Here is a 15,555-nt window from a genome sequence, read left to right as displayed (position 1 = left end):
CATGTGGCTTAATGTGTTCCCGTCTTTGTCATGTGCTGCCACTGACTCTTGGCCACGGGGCAGCATCTTCCTATTTAGGTGTTTTTGGCCATATGACATAAGCAACATGATACATGCTGACTTAAGGACAGAACTCTTATTTTTTTCTTCCTAGTACAAGCAGATAAATTTATAGCAGTGCGGCAGGAAGTGGTGAAAAACAGAGCAAGCAATTACTACCAGGCATGTGCTTTGTCATAGACTGAGGGTGTGCGTCCCTGGGCAGCTTGCCTCTGGACTGTCCTGAACTTGCGTGTCACATAAAGGGTTTGGACCCATCTCAAGGGGCTTCCAAGCCTTAAAACTCTTCACTTACTATGTGCCAGGCTCATAGTATTATTTCATCTCATCCTCACAGCGTAGCCTATGAGTTAAGCAGAAGTTTTATCCCAGTTCTACAGATGGAGAAATTGAGGGCCAAAGAGCTTGTGCTTCACACAGTACAGGGTTGAGCTGGGATTTAAATCAAGACCAAGATACTTGATTCACTACCCCCACCCCATAATTAGCATCGGTCGTTGCTGTGCTGACAGATCTTGGTGAAGAGAACCTGGGCTCCCTGCCCTTTATTGAGGTCCCTGAGTATATGTGATTGACCTGGTCACAGAGATTTGAAAGGGAGGAGAGGGTTTGTTCAGAGCAGGGCAGGCTCAGGAGGACGGACGTGGGAGGTTCGGGGCAAAGGTTTAGGAACCCTTATTTGATGGAAGTGAGAAAACCAACATGGATTGAGGACCTGCTCCGCCAGCTACTGTGCAAAGGGCTTTGCAAACAGCCTGTGAGTCCATGAGGTACATGTACTATCACCCCATTTTCCAGATGAAGAAACTGAGGCTTAAGTATGTTGCCTGGTCAAAGGGCCCGGAACTAGCAAGTGGCAGAGCCCCTCCACTGTTCTGTAGTTCACACTGGTGTCTTCCCTTTCTTGGGAGGCCAGAGGGCATCTTGGGTCTGTTGCTGGGCTCTTCCCAGTGAAAGCGCGACCCTGGGCAGGTCCCCGTTGGGGCCTCTGAGTCCTAATCCAGCAATCACCATCCGTAGGAGGCAACCTGCCCTTGTGGTTTAAAACAGACTCCGGTTGGAGTTTTTAACCTTTTACTTTCTAACAATAGACCCTCTTGTGAAAAGCTGCAGACTTAGATTAGAACTTAACCTAAGATAAATCAACAGAGCGGGAGAGAATTGTTTTATACATCCTATAATACTCCACACAGGTTCACGTGGTGGAGTTCACCGGAAGAACAGAAGTGGATAAGTTCCTGGAATTGGAAACAGCACACAGAGATGAGGAGTTTATGTTACCCACCATTAAAAAAAAAAATGATCCCGTGTAAGATGTAGTAAGGGAGCGCTCTGTACTGACATGAAATTAAATTGAGCTGTGCTGAGTGCCGTGGGAGATACAGGGATGAACACGACACCCTGTGGTTGTTGCTTGTTTGATGTCTGTTCCCCCCTCCTCACCCCCAGAGGGTGAGCACCATGAGGGCAGGGGCAGTTTGTTTTTTGGGGGGTTTTTTTTGTTTGTTTATTTAACATTTTATTTTATATTGAAGTATAGCCGATTAACAATGTTGTGTTACTTTCAGGTGAACAGCAAAGTGATTCAGTTATACATATACATGTATCTATTCTTTTTCAAATTCTTTTCCCATTTAGGTTTACATAATATTGAGCAGAGTTCCCTGTGCTATACAATAGGTCCTTGTTGGTTATCTATTTTAAATATAACAGTGTGTACATGTCAATCGCAAACTTCAGGGGAGGGTTTTGATGAGGGGTGATATTCCTTCCTTCTCTGATGATATAAACCTTGGAAAACATCCTGGCTGGGGTTATTCTCCAGCTCTGCAAGGTATATGGGATTCCGTCATGAGTGCTTTTACGAGGCCTCTCTGTGCCCGGGTGGCGCTGGGTGGCTGGAGGCCAGGAGCCCTGCTTAACCCACCTCGTCTCCAGGTGGGACACTGGCCTCAATGCACAGTTGAGGGCTGGGCTGGCGGGTCCTGCTGTGTCCTGGTGGCTGGTTGTCCTCCAGCAGGAGCAAGCAGGGCTCTGCCAGGCATGGGGTTGGGGGCCGTGCGGGCACGTGTTGTGGTTGATGCTCATCTCAGAGGCGTCCTTGGGAAAGCCCCCTCCCTCAGCTTCTCCCACAGCTTTGGGCGTGTGGGAAGGTGGGAGGAGAAGGGGTTGGTGTTGCTGCTGAGGGTTGTTGGTTTGTTTGTTTAATTAACTAAATGCCAAACTTTATTTGGATTTCACTGGTTTTTCTGTGAACGTCCTCTCTGTTCCAGGGTCCAATCCGGGGCACCATGTTGCATTTAGCTGCCATGTCTCCCCAGTCTCCTCTGGTCTGTGACATTTTCTCAGTCTTTTCTTGTTATTTGGGTTTGTTTGTTTTTTTTTTTTTTTTAATGACCTTGATGGTCTGGAGGAGTCCTGGCCAGATATCCTGTAGAAAGTCTCCAAATCTGGGTTGGTTTGATGTTTTTCTCATGGCGAGATGGGAGTTACAGGTTTTTGAAAAGAATCCTCAGAGGTGAAGTACCCATCTCATCACATCCCATGGAGGTCCACAAGGTCCACACAACATCATTGGTGACGTGAACCGTCATCGCTTGGTGACGTGGTACTTGCCAGCTGTCTCCACTGTGAAGCTGCTGTTTCCCCTTTCTATACTCTGGAAGCAGGTCACTAAATCTAGCCCACTCCAAAGAGGAGACAGGAGATTAAACTCACCTCTGGAAGGTCCCATCTGCACAGGTTTAATGGGGTCCTTCTGTAAGGAAGGTTTTGAATGAGGTTCCTAAGACAAAACCCATCCCAGACCAAGCACCTCCCTCTGATTGGCTCTTTTCAGCTCTCCGTGTGAGACAACGGCGGCTCTGTCCATCTCTTTGTCTGTCTTTTCCCACTGGTCTTATTCCAAAAAGTTTCTTTGGGTGGATTATGGAAATAAATGCAACCTCCAGAATAAAAATGTGACTAGATGGGGAAATTCAGGAAAAGAAAAAATAAGACAGGACATCCTACGAGGTCTTATAACGTACTTAGAGTTTCCTGCTAAATTCAGCTCTGCACTTCCTGGTAGCCAAAGAAAAGTGGGAAACATCTGTTCCAGGATTCAGAGTGGTCATGAGATAAAGACAAACCAGTTGTTGGGGAGAAGCATAACTTTTCCTGGTATTAAGATCTGAGCAAAATGCCTTTCCCTGTGGCCTCTTTTTTATTTTTTAAATATTTGTTTATATAGGCTGCACTGGGTCTTAGTTGTGGCACACAGGATCTTCATTGAGGCATGTTTAGTTGCAGCATGCAGGCTCTTAGTTGTGGCATGCATGTGGGATCTAGTTCCCCGACCAGGGATTGAACCTGGGCCCCCTGCATTGGGAGTGCAGAGTCTTACCCACTGGACCACCAGAGGAGTCCCATCTGAGCAGCCTCTTGAAACATGGACGTTGTGTGATATGGAGCAGGGGTGGGGCAAATCTGGCCCACCATCTGCTTTTGTCAATAAAGTTTTATCAGGACAAAGCCACACCCCCTTCATTTACATCATTGATGGCTGCTTTTGTGCTTTTTCACTTATACAGAAACTGTATAAGTTTCAACAGGCTTTATAGCCCACAAAGCCTAAAATAATTACCATCTGGTCCTTGACAGAAAATATTTGCCAATTTCTGATTTAGAGGATAATTCTTAACCACTTCCTGGCTCAGGCTGGTGGGGCAATTCTCAGGGGCAGTAGACGAGAGATGACCCCACCAGAGAGGCAGCACCTAGAGGCTTCTGTGCTTGAGAACTGAGTCTAGTCCCCTCCGTTAGCTTCTAACTGAATTTTTCGGTGTAGCAGCTATTCCTAAGTCTTACTGGTTGGGGGCAGGTGGTGGCTGGTAATTGCAAACTGCTCCTTGCTGCATTTCTCAGTATTTATGGTGCTGGCAAAGACTTATTGGTCCTTTTTTTTTGGGCAGTTCATTGAACCTGATGTAGGAGAGCAAATTGGTTCTTTTAGAACCAGGGGTGATTTTGTCTCCTAGGGGACGATTGGTAATACCTGGAAACATTTTTGTTTGTCACAGCTGGAGCAGAGGGCGATGATAAGGGGGTCATTACTAGCATCTGGTGAGTAGGAGCCAGGGAGCTGCTCAGCACCCGAGGATGCGCAGGACGGTCCCCACAACAAAGGCTTATCTGGCCCCTAACGGCGATAATGCCGTGGTTGAGATGCCCTGTTTTATTTATTTTATTATTATTATTTTTTACTGTTTATTTATTTGGTTGAGCTGTGTCTTAGTTGCAGCAGGTGGGTTCCTTACTTGTGGTTCTCCAGGTCCTTAGCTGTGGCATGTGAACTCTTAGTTGCAGCATGCATGTGGGATCTAGTTCCCTGGCTAGGGATCAAACCCGGGGCCCCTGCATTGGGAGTGTGGAGTCTTAACCACTGCGCCACCAGGGAAGTCCCGAGATACCCTGTTTTAGAAGGAGTGATTTTTCCATCATCCAATAGAGTATCTGATAATATAAGGCTCCATTCTGGAAGTACTCGAGAACCCCATGTAAGAGGGACTAGGAGTCTTAGATTTTTCCAGAGGTGCTCTGGAAGGCTTGCTGTTCTCTCCAGATGTTTGCTGTGGGGTGCAGCCTCTCTAGGTGGGCAGGTCATAGTCCTGCCCTCCAGGCCGTTTAAAGGGAATGAGACAGATAGAAAACCATGACATGAAGCAAAACCTGGCAGCTCCCAGGCAGGGGTCAGAGACCCAAAGTAGAGAGACAGTTTCTGTTTGGGGATGGGGGCAGAGTGAGTCAGGGAATGTTTCACTAAGGGAGCAGCATTTGAAACACAGCGTTTGTAGCCTGTGGTGGTGGGGAAGGGCGTCCCAGGTTGGTGGGGCACACAGACAGTTTTAAACACACAGGGTTGACTCGGCTGGAAACAGAGCCGTGGGTGAGCATGGATGGGGCAGTTTGAGCCAGAGCTCCGGTGCCACGAGTCGGTTCTCAGTTCGGTAGCTTGTGGGGAGGCTTGAAAGATTTCAGAGTAACGGAGTGATGAGATTGGAGCTATCCTTTAGGAAGATGAAGCTGGAGTGCTCACAGGTAGGGTGTGTGTGACGTGGCGGGGGGGGTCAGTGGGAGCCAGGCGGTGGGGCAGGCACGCCTGAGGGGTCGTGGGAGTCGGCAGACGGGAGGCCACAGGACGAGGCCTCTAGAGGTGAAGCTGGAGAAGGGAGCTTCAGATGCACCTGAGCTGTGAACCTGGGCAAATGGGAAGACTGATTGCACCTGCGACAGGCGCGAGTGAGGAAGACTGGGGGCCAGGAGAGCTGCTTGTCTCTAACCGTGCTCTCTCCCTTCTCCCAGCCCTGAGGAATGATGTTGACTTCTTTACTCCCTTGGTGGGGGTTTTCTTTAGTGTAAATCTTGTGGTTTGAGTCAGGTCCTGGTCCCAGGGGTTCACTGTGCACCTTGGCCTCCCGTGGCCTCAGTTTGCGGCACAGGAATCCCCCCCCACACTGACTCCAATAGAAGGGGGCACACGCCAGCAGGGTGGTCCCTGGACTCCTTTAGCTCCTCAACCAGGGACTAGTGGGGACTGGGAATGAGAGGAATGGGTAGGACCGTGCGTGTGAATAGCCTGAAAGATTTTTTTTTTCCCTTTGGTGTTAACTTTTAAATCTCCTACAGGTGTCTGTGGACCAGACGGCCACCCCGATGTCGGACAGCACCAGTCTGGGAGTGAGCACAGGCCAGTCCGTGGACAGAGGCAACAGCCAGACCTTTGGGAACTCGCAGAGCTCAGGGGAACAGGGCTTCCCCTCTGCAAACTCCAGTGACAGCAGGTGAGACCCAGAAAGGCCAAACTCATGCTCCTGGGCAGTGAGGCTGGTCTGACCTCAAAGGCTGCAGAGGCCGGGGGTCCGGATCCCAGGCCCAAGGTCTGACTCGGCCACAAGTTATATCTGGGAGCCCAGACAGTCGGTCCTCACCAGCACCTTTCGACAGGGCTAGTGGTCAGTGCCCTGCCTTCCTCACAGGACAGCTAAGAGGTTGCCGCAGAGACACAGAGAAGCATCAGGCACTGTGCAGGAGTGGGCTTCGGGAAGGGGGCCCAGAGCGAACCCGTCCTGCTGCATGGGGCGCCCATGGCCCGATGCCTTGCCTGTGTCAGATGCAGTCAGTCCATGCCACCTGAGGAAATGGACGAACAGTGAATGGGTCGATTATCGTGCCCCAATGTGGCTCTTTTCTTTTCTTTCTTTTTTTTTTTATCTTGGCCGCGCTGTGTGGGATGTGGGATTTTAGTTCCCTAACCAGGTATGGAAACCGTGCCCCCTGCAGTGGAAGCGCAGAGTCCTAACCACTCGACTGCCAGGGAAGTCCCTCCGTGGCTCTTTTCTTGTTCCTGAATAACCAGGGGGAAAAGAAGCTGCTTGGAGCTCATTTGCTGGAGGAAGTGCCCAGCTTTTAATGCTGTTGTCAAATCTGAGAAACTTCTTTTTCATATCCTTCCCAGCTGCGTTTGGTTTATCGTAATTCTGTCCAGTCTGCTCTTGTTCCCCCACTGCACTGACTGAGTGGTCCTCAGCTAAATGGTCTAAGAGACATGACTTTGGACCTTTCACCTGAGCGCAGAAGGTCATCTGAGGCAGCTCACCTGGCTGGTCCCCGTCAGCGGCCATGCAGTTTCCTTTGCACGTCACACATCCTGTGCTGGATTTACCTGCATCTCGTCTATACTGGCTGGTAGAGGTGGTCAGTTTGGAGGCGGCCGCAGGCCTGGCCTTGTCTGGCCTCTGTCGTCTCCCCAGGCCCACGTCCCTGCCAAGTCTGGCAGACGCTTCGGCTCCGGCAGCCCAGGGCACAGGAAAGGCGTGCACTTCTCTGCTTCCTCGTTGCTCACGTGGCAGGTTCTCTTCTGCTTTTGGAAGAGGAACTGGGAATGTTTAGGCTGGAGATGAGAAGGCCAAAAACAACACGAATCAGGACCAGTGACTGAATTACAGAGAACACACTCCATCTCACGATAAAGAGCTCCCAAGCGGCTGGTTCTGCCACTGAAGATGTTCACACAATGGAGCGGCCTCTGTCCAGACTCTTGTCGCGAGGACTCAGGCATTAGTTCACTTCCAGGGTCTTTAAAGTCTTCTTTAACCCTGAGATTCTGAAATGCTCCAGTGGGTCCTGGACCTGCCTAGTAGGAAGAGGAGGCTGGGACTGAGGAATGGGAGGGGTTTAAGGAGCTTCCGGATAAGCCCCAGGTTTGGTGTGATGGGTGGCCCTGTGTGTCCCATGCCCAGTAATCTGGGCTCGGTCGCTGAGTATTAAGCATGTTTAAGGGACCATAGTACCATCGAGGAAGAACTCGGGCAGCAGGTGACGGAAAGATCTGGGCGCTGGAGCAGACAGACGGGATTCAAATGATGACCCTGACGCTTCCCAGCTCTGACCTTCACCAGCTCCTTTTACATCTCCAAGTTCCAAAGGGTGGATGTTACTGTTACTGTGTTTAGTATGGTCTACCATTTTGGACTTTGTGGGTGTCAGTCCCATGCACAGTATTTTACACACACTAACCTCACAGCAACCCTGGAAGACAGGAACAGTATCATCCCCAGTTTTCAGATGGGGAAACTTAGGCCAAGAAAAACCAGAGGCCCTCCAGCTGATGGTGATGATCCTGGGATTCTGTCCCCTGTGCTCTAACCATGTTACCTAGCGTTCTTTGGTGAGATTAAATGATGTGATGTGTGAAAGGCCCAGAGCATTCTTCTAGAGAGATTTCTTGGAAGGGGTCAAGCCTGACATATTATTCAGAGGGGAGATGCTTATTAAAGGAAGCAAGTTTGGACACAAAACCACTTTGAATCCTTTTTTTTTTTTAAATGTATACATGTTGGAAGCAGGAACCCCCCTGTGAGATATCTCCAGGATGTAACTGTCCAGAATTTGCTTGAATGCCTTCAGTGTCCATATCAGCCTGGTTTCCAGCTCTGTAAGAAGCAAAGCAAGGGGGTCAAGACTCGGGAATTTCACTCTGCTTCTCTGTGTTACAGCTCTCAGCAGTTGGCAGCCAGCTCCTTGACGTCCTCCTCCACCCTGGTGGAGATCCTGGAGGCCATGAAGCACCCCTCGTAAGTGGCTTCTCTCATGAATGAGTGCAGGGGTGGGAGGATCCTGTGGCCCAAGCTGGGGTGGTGCTCAGGCAGCGTGGTTTGGTGGGTTTATACCTGACTACGCTCAGCAGCTGTGAGACCTTGGGTGAGTCAATTGACCTCTCTGAGCCTCTGTTACCTTGTTTGTGAAGTGGGATTATAATGGTTGATTCACAGGATCGATGTGAGGATTGAATGAAATAATCATGTAAATTACCCAGTGTAACGCCCGACAAGCATAGGTGTTCTCTGAAGGCCAGGTTCTCTCCTCCCCCTTCTCCTTTTCCCCTGTAACATCTTCTTTTGTCCTGTCACAGGGATTTCTCTGAGTCTAGGATTAATGTGGAGAAATTGAGCTGTGGGGATCCTCACTTCAGATATCAAATGTTTTAGTGGGGGTCCCTTCTTTTTTACCTTCTCTTTCTGCTTGTTGCCGCCTTGGAACTTAGGACAGGAGTCCAGCTGCTCCCTGAGCAGAAGGGCCTCTCACCGTGCTGCTTCATCAGTGCGGAAGTGGTACACTGGCTGGTGAACAACGTGGATGGGGTGCAGACGCAGGCCATGGCCATCGACATCATGCAGGTAAGACCACAGAGCGGGGGCCCTCGCCAGTAACGAGGTCACCAGGTGGAGTAAGAGTCTGTTTTTAGTCAGTGTGAGGCCTGTCTGGGATCAAGGAATCATAGAGCAGGTCTTGGTTCGAAAGGCACTACTTTACCTTGACTTAAACATCGGGCATAATCTGCCACCGGAACTGAAATGTTTTGGGCAGAATCTGTGCTTTTGAACCTTGGGGGAGTCTCTGTGAAGGATCCCCAGGCAGTGCCCTCCCTCTGCCTCAGCATCTTCCTGGCACCCTGCGCATCCTCTGTCGAGCACTGGGCACAGCAGAGTGGGGTCCACATCTCATTCGTCCTCCGCCCTGACCAGGCCCCCCGAGCGCAGGCCATCCCTTACTGTGCGTTTCCACATCACCAGCGCCCGCCGTGTTGCTTGGCACATGGTAGGCACTGAGCAAGCACTCGCTGAATTTAATGACACTGTTCTGAACTGGAATTAAACTCGAGAGAAGGGGAAAGGGAGAGGTTGGTTCACACCGTACTGTCCACACAGAGGCCCCCATGGGGAATCAGTGCTGTTTGATCAATACTTGTCTATATAAAAAAATTATTAAAAACATGCATGAGAATTACATTTCGCTAACCATTTATTTCTGGAGAGAGAGGAAGGGGAGTGAGACATGGGAGACTCCATAGAGATTTTTAAATTTTTATTTTATTTTATTTGGCCACGCTGCACAGCTTGCGGGATCTTAGTTCCCCGACCAGGGATCGAACCCACACCCTCGGCAGTGAAAGTCCTAACCACTGGACTGCCAGGGAATTCCCGAGATTTTTTTTTTTTTAAACAAAAATCTCTGAAGTCTGTATAGCAAAAAGTTAAATTAGTTGAATTTAGCTGATGGCATGACCTGGATTTTCTTTATACTTTTCTGTATGTTTGAAATACCTGATGATACTGTATTATGCATTTGCATTTTATAATATAATTTACACCAGGCACAGCATTTAACACAGCGCAGTCGTCACCGCTGATGGGGGTGGAGAGTGGGGTTTGAGGACTGCACCTCTGAGATGTTCCCCTGCAGGAATTTCAGACCTTCGTTGTCTCTCCTTCTAGAAAATGCTGGAAGAGCAGCTCATCACACACGCCTCTGGTGAAGTCTGGCGGACCTTCATATATGGCTTCTATTTCTACAAGATAGTGATGGACAGAGAGCCTGAGCGAGGTGAGGCGAACTGTTGCCCGTGGGGCAGGTGTTTCCTGGTGACATGCTCCGTTAAATGACGGTGCTTCTCGAGCTCCTCGTGTGATGCTGTCCCCTAAGTTGACGGATCCGTCAGCCTCCTTGAGCATCTGTACTTACTTTGAGCATCACCAGAGTGACAAAGGGTTTCTTAAAGCCACAGTACATTCTTGGTGAGCACAGTGTGGATGGAAGATAAGCCTAAAAGAGGCTGAGGGAAATGATGAGGAAATGCCCGCGGCTCATTTGCTGGTCACTGTTTTTACTCACGGCGCCCCCCGACCCCCACCCAGTGCAGGTGGGTCTGAGTATAACATGACAGCTCTCATCTAACTGAGAGCACTTTTTACTTGCTGGGCCTTCAGACTCCATCTCTTCCTCCAGGAAGACTAGCAAGCTTTCCAAGATAAATTTCAAGTATTTTGTTTTTTAATGAATAAAAGGAATTCCCAGAAGGGGAGCAATTTCCAGCCTGGTCAGAGCTGCAGGCACCCAGGGTTCCGACCAGCATCTCCAGTCCCTCCCGAGCACACAGGGACCTTGGAGGGGAGTGACTCCCACCCTTCAGACAGACAGCTTCTCGGCCTCTGGGCTTCGGGAATACTCCATCAGATGAAGCGGCTGGTGCCACTCACTGGCGCTCTTATCCAAGCATGTATTGGAAGTGGATCCGTCTAGGTTTTTTCCTCGTAGACACCAAGTGTGTCCATCACCCCTCTTCCCTTAAATTCTGAGTTTGACCAGTAGACACCCACCTTACCTTCAAGGTGAAAAACCCCCAGTTACTGTCACATGCTCTGAAATTAGAGGTCTGAAACTGGGGATAAAATATTTTTTTAATTGAAGGAGAGGTTGCATAACATAAAACTAACCATTTTAGTTATTTATTTATTTGGCCTTTTTTTTTTTTTTGGCCGTGGGGCACGGCTTGCGGGATCTTGGTTGAATCTGGCTGGGCCACTGCAGTGAAAGCACTGAGTCCTAACCACTGGACCACCAAGGAGTTCCCAAAACTAACCATTTTAAAAGGCAGTGGCATGGAGTATTCTAAGTGTCATGCAACCACCACCTCTATCTAGTTCCAGACCTCTTCCATCGCCCTGAAAGGAAACCCCGTCCTCATTAGGGCTCCCTCCAAAACTCCTCTTCCCCCAGGCCCTGCCACCACCAGTCAGCTTTCTGTCTCTAAAGACTGGCCTGTTCTGGACATTTCACCCAAGCGGGCTCACACACTCTGTGGTCTTTTGTGTCTGGCTCGTTAGCGTTGTGTTTTCAGGTTCACCCGTGTTGGGCGTGAACCGGTGAGAACAAGAGAGCTTGTGCTGAGGGCTCCCCCTCCCCTCTGCCCTTCCCAGTGGCCGTGCAGCAGCCCACTGCCTGGCACACGACGGCGGTGGACGACTTCGCCAGCTTCCAGCGCAAGTGGTTTGAGGTGGCCTTCGTGGCCGAGGAGCTCTTGCACTCGGAGATCCCTGCCTTCCTGTTGCCCTGGCTGCCCAGCCGGCCAGCCTCCTACGCCAGCAGGCACAGCTCCTTCAGCCGCAGCTTCGGGGGCCGGAGCCAGGCGGCTGCGCTTTTAGGTAGGTGCCCAAGCAGACGGAGCCCGGGGACACACTGGCGGGTGGCTGAGCAGAGGGGCAGCCAAAGGGGCGGTGCCACGGGAACCAGGGTTAGGGCCCCCGTGGCTGTCACACTGTGACTGTTAGCACCGCGGCTCCTTTGTGGCTTTCACCAGCCTAGTGGGTCGAGCTCATCATTGTCCCAACCAACCAACAGGGCTCAGCAGTTGTCAGATCAGGGCAGGACACTAATCTTCCATGGATAGGAGGGGACAGACGGTGTGGCCACTTTTCCCAAGAGGCTCAGGACACAGGGAACGTGAGCTGGTGCTCACTGCTGGTTTAGCTCTTGCCAGAGGCTGTCCCATGACTACAACATCCTAGGACCTCAGAAGAAGAAGGGACCTCAGAGGTGGTCCACTCCAGGCACTCACCCTGTGCGTGACCCTCCTCTCTGCCCTCCCTCCCCAAATGTGCTTACCCCATCAAGGGATGCACACCGGGATTCTTCTTTCCCTTCCTCGGTTCCTGCAGCCCTAAGATGGGCTGAGCACCTGCTTATTGAACAGTGGTGACCTCTGCTCTCAAGGACCGGACTGATGGGTCGAGATGTGAGCATCTTTAGAAAATGCGTGCTCTAGGCAGGGCGTCGTGAGATTTCCCTCAAAGGCAGGTTGGAGAGACCCTCAAAACCCTCTGAATGGAGGGAAGCAAACGTAACATAGGCCGAACTCCAGGGAAATTCCCCATTCTACTTGGTTAGCCCAGAAGTGCCCGGCTAATTGGAATGCTTGCCTAGCTGGTGGAATGGAAACGTTACAAGTCGTCACAGTTTCCAGATTCTCAGAGTTGCTCAGGGCCAGTGTGGCCAGTGCTTTGTGTGAGAGGCAGGGGACAGACCACCGCTTCTCACCAAGGTCTCCACGGGGGTGTGTGCAGAGTCTCAGCCCGTGTGCTGCACTTACCCCTTGGTTAGGGTTACTGCTTCTGGGAAATGCGTCATCATTTTGGTTCTGGAGTCTATCTTGACAGTCTCTATAGGGACATCCTCATTTCCAAAGTCTTCTCCCGCAGCCGCTGGTACAACCCTCTCGTGACTGCCATCATCTGAAGCTCAGGATGAGATTTGTGTCATTTGGTTTAGCTTTGGTTCTTAGTTACTTCAAAAAGTGTGATCAAAAAGGAAGAGCATGTGGGAAAATATGTCCAAAAAAGAGGAAGAGTAGGGGCAAAGAGATTTATGTCTACAGCGGGTAGTTTAGCAACCTGGGGTATTCTTCACCCTGTGCAGGGGTGTCAGGAGGGTCGGTGGTTCTGAAACTAGGCAGAATCTTTCATATGTGCATGTTCTCTGGGAAAACATCCACTTACTAGGTTTTCAATGGCTCCCATGATTGTTATAGTGGAATTTTACTCCATCAGCTTCCTTTCCCACCACCCCTCCCACAGGAAGTGGGTTTCTTTTCCTTTTAAACCCAACACGGCATTATTACAGCTCCTTCTCTCCACTCTCCAGTAACACCCCTCCCACCTCTGTGTTAGGACATGAGATCCTTCTTCCCAGCATTTTTTCAGGTTAGAATATAGACTTTTACTGTATTGTTTACTTAAGTGAAATTGGTCTATCTGTAGTGTTGAGTCTTTTTCTCAGAAAAAAATCAAAATGACATAGAAGGGGAAGAAGGCCTTTGTATCATTTATGACCTGCTCCCTTTTTCGTTAATTCATTTTGACGTGTTCCTTTTTAGACATTCCTAATTCTCAGTTGGAAGTTAGCAGCAGAAAACTGTTTTGAAATGCCTGACGGTGGCACATGGTCCTGTCTGGCTTGGTCTGTGGTGGCTCCACTTCCCCACCCCTGTCATCTTGTGTCGCTGAGCCGTGAAGCTCAGGGGATCCGAGACCCCGGAAGAGGCAGCGCTGCATCCCTTGAGCCAGTCCCACACCTTTTACTTCTCAGCCTTCTCTTGCAGCCCACCGGATCTCAGGCTCAGAAGGGGCTGTAGGGCACCTCGGTCCAAACCCTGATGTTTGAATGTCTTCCATAGCAGCCCTGAGGAGTGGGGAGCCAGCCGCTCTTTGAAAACTCCCACCCATGTGGCACTCACTCCCGAGATCGCTCGTTCTGTCGATGGGCAGAGCTGGTTGTTACCTTTACCTTCACTCCCCTCCCTGAGATGCTGTTCTTTCTCCTCCTGTGACACCGAGCCCCTCCTCAGGTCTTTGACACGGGTGAAGGATGCTCAGCCTGGGTTTGTCCTTATTCACTGGCCTCGCTATATCTCCCTATCCCAAGGGGAACAAGCCGGTCCTCATGGAATTCGAGAAGAGATGCAGAGAATTGGCCAGGGGCTGCACCTCAGCTGGGCTCACACCATTGTCAGCATCCTCAGCCCGCAGCGTCTGCACTGTCACCTCCCCTACTGAGGAGTGAAGCCAGTGGTATCTTGAGCCCGTAACCACTAGGCTGAACAGTGCGCTTCCTCTGGCTTCCTCAGACCAGCCTGTTCTGAACTTGACGTGCCACATGGGAGAGGAGACATGTGCAAGGTCACTGCTGGTGTTTTCTGAGTGCCCTTTCTTTTGTGACCGGGGCTTTTCACCTACAGAGAACACACTGTCCAAGCCCAGAGAGCAAACTTCCTTCCTTGAGTTTGGGCTGTTCAGTAAAGGGTTCCTCTGGCGGTGTCAGGAGTCAGGAACACGAGGCAGAGACAGAAACTCGTTTTGATGAGACTTTTAGCACCAGAGCCACCTAGTTCTTTAGGCTTAAGCAGCGTCCATGGGAGTCGTAGGTAGACCTCTGATGGAGCAGTGGTGATAAGCCCATGGCTTAAACTGGGAGGAAGGAATAACAGGAGGAGGAGGAAAGGAGGAGAGTCACAAGGGAAGGTGGCCAGAGGAGAAGGCAGGAGGGGGGTCCGAGAGCCCTTCTCATCCATGTTTCACTTGACCCTCCCCTGTTCTCTGCAGAGCAGCTGGACGGGCGCCCTCTCAGTTTGCAGACGAGGAGCCAAACCAGGAGGGGTGGAGCAATGTTCTCAGGGGCGCAGGGTTTGGACGGCAGGGCTTAGGTCTTCCCAGTCCAAGTCGACAGTGTCTCCCACTTTGCACGTTCTGGTTTTTTTTTTTTTTTTGCACGTTCTGGTTTTGAGAGAATGACAAGCTGTGTACCTCGCAGCTGAGTGTTGGTCTGCCCAGGTCCCGTTCAGCGTCCAAGCGGCAGCTCCACTGCCCCCCCAGCACAAGTTCATTCAAATTGCTAACTCAAGAGCCGTTACTTGTGTGTGATAAAAGCCACTCGGGGCTTCTACCTGCAGAACCCAGAACTAAGCTGACTGCCGCAGAGAAATGTCACTGGATTCAAGGGGGCAGGGGAGAAAGAGGGTCCGATCGTAGTTTGCGGAAGCCCCACGTGTGGCAGTGCCCAGCCAGGCGGAGCAGAGCCCTGATCTTACTTCTGAGCCAGCTTTGGGCCTTTAGTCTGGTCAGGAACTTGACAGTCTGACCCGTCTCTAAAACACCCCTGTCTTGGTTGAGAAGGATTTCTGAGCAGGAGCCCAGATTGGATGAGCCCCTTTGGCACTGACCTGACATCCTTGGGCAGCACACGGTTGTTGGGACAGAGCGTTAGCCTTCATTAAGAGGTTTCATTTCTTGAGAAACGATTATAGAACTATTGCCTTCCTGGGTTGAAACCAGAAAAGCAAGACCTTCTCCTCACTGTGGTCCGGGCTGTGTGTCCCATCATGTCCCTTCGTGGTCACTGGAATTGGAAGATCTGGGGCTCAGCCTGGCTGAGGTTCTGACTCTGATCTTGGCCAAGACGTTTTTCCTCCATGGGTTGCTGTTTCCTCATCTGTAAATCGGGAATTGGATTAGATTAGGGGAAGCGAACTATGGTTTAACCAGCCACATCTGGCCTGCCACCTGTTTGTTCATTTGTTTGTTTTATAATAAACTTTATTTTTAGAGCACTTTCAGGTTCACAGCA

The 15,555-nt window shown here is 50.5% G+C and overlaps 1 protein-coding gene across 1 annotated transcript in view; it reads left to right on the top strand.

The window, feature by feature from the left end:
• The window catches only part of DEPDC5 (DEP domain containing 5, GATOR1 subcomplex subunit), a gene marked incomplete at its 3' end in the record, with an annotated part of 92,614 nt that overhangs the window by 67,657 nt on the left and 9,402 nt on the right, over window positions 1–15,555 (top strand). Inside the window, exons 34-38 of the mRNA XM_082853587.1 lie at window positions 5,728–5,882; window positions 8,097–8,174; window positions 8,645–8,777; window positions 9,876–9,984; window positions 11,358–11,582. Coding sequence (XP_082709713.1) covers window positions 5,728–5,882; window positions 8,097–8,174; window positions 8,645–8,777; window positions 9,876–9,984; window positions 11,358–11,582 — 700 coding nt within the window. The remainder of the gene's footprint in view (window positions 1–5,727; window positions 5,883–8,096; window positions 8,175–8,644; window positions 8,778–9,875; window positions 9,985–11,357; window positions 11,583–15,555) is intronic.

Source organism: Leucopleurus acutus (assembly GCF_964270905.1).
Source record: "Leucopleurus acutus genome assembly, chromosome: 13".
Classification (NCBI taxonomy): domain Eukaryota; kingdom Metazoa; phylum Chordata; class Mammalia; order Artiodactyla; family Delphinidae; genus Leucopleurus; species Leucopleurus acutus.
Note: the sequence above shows the minus strand (reverse complement) of the source record. Positions and strands in the feature narration are given on the sequence as shown.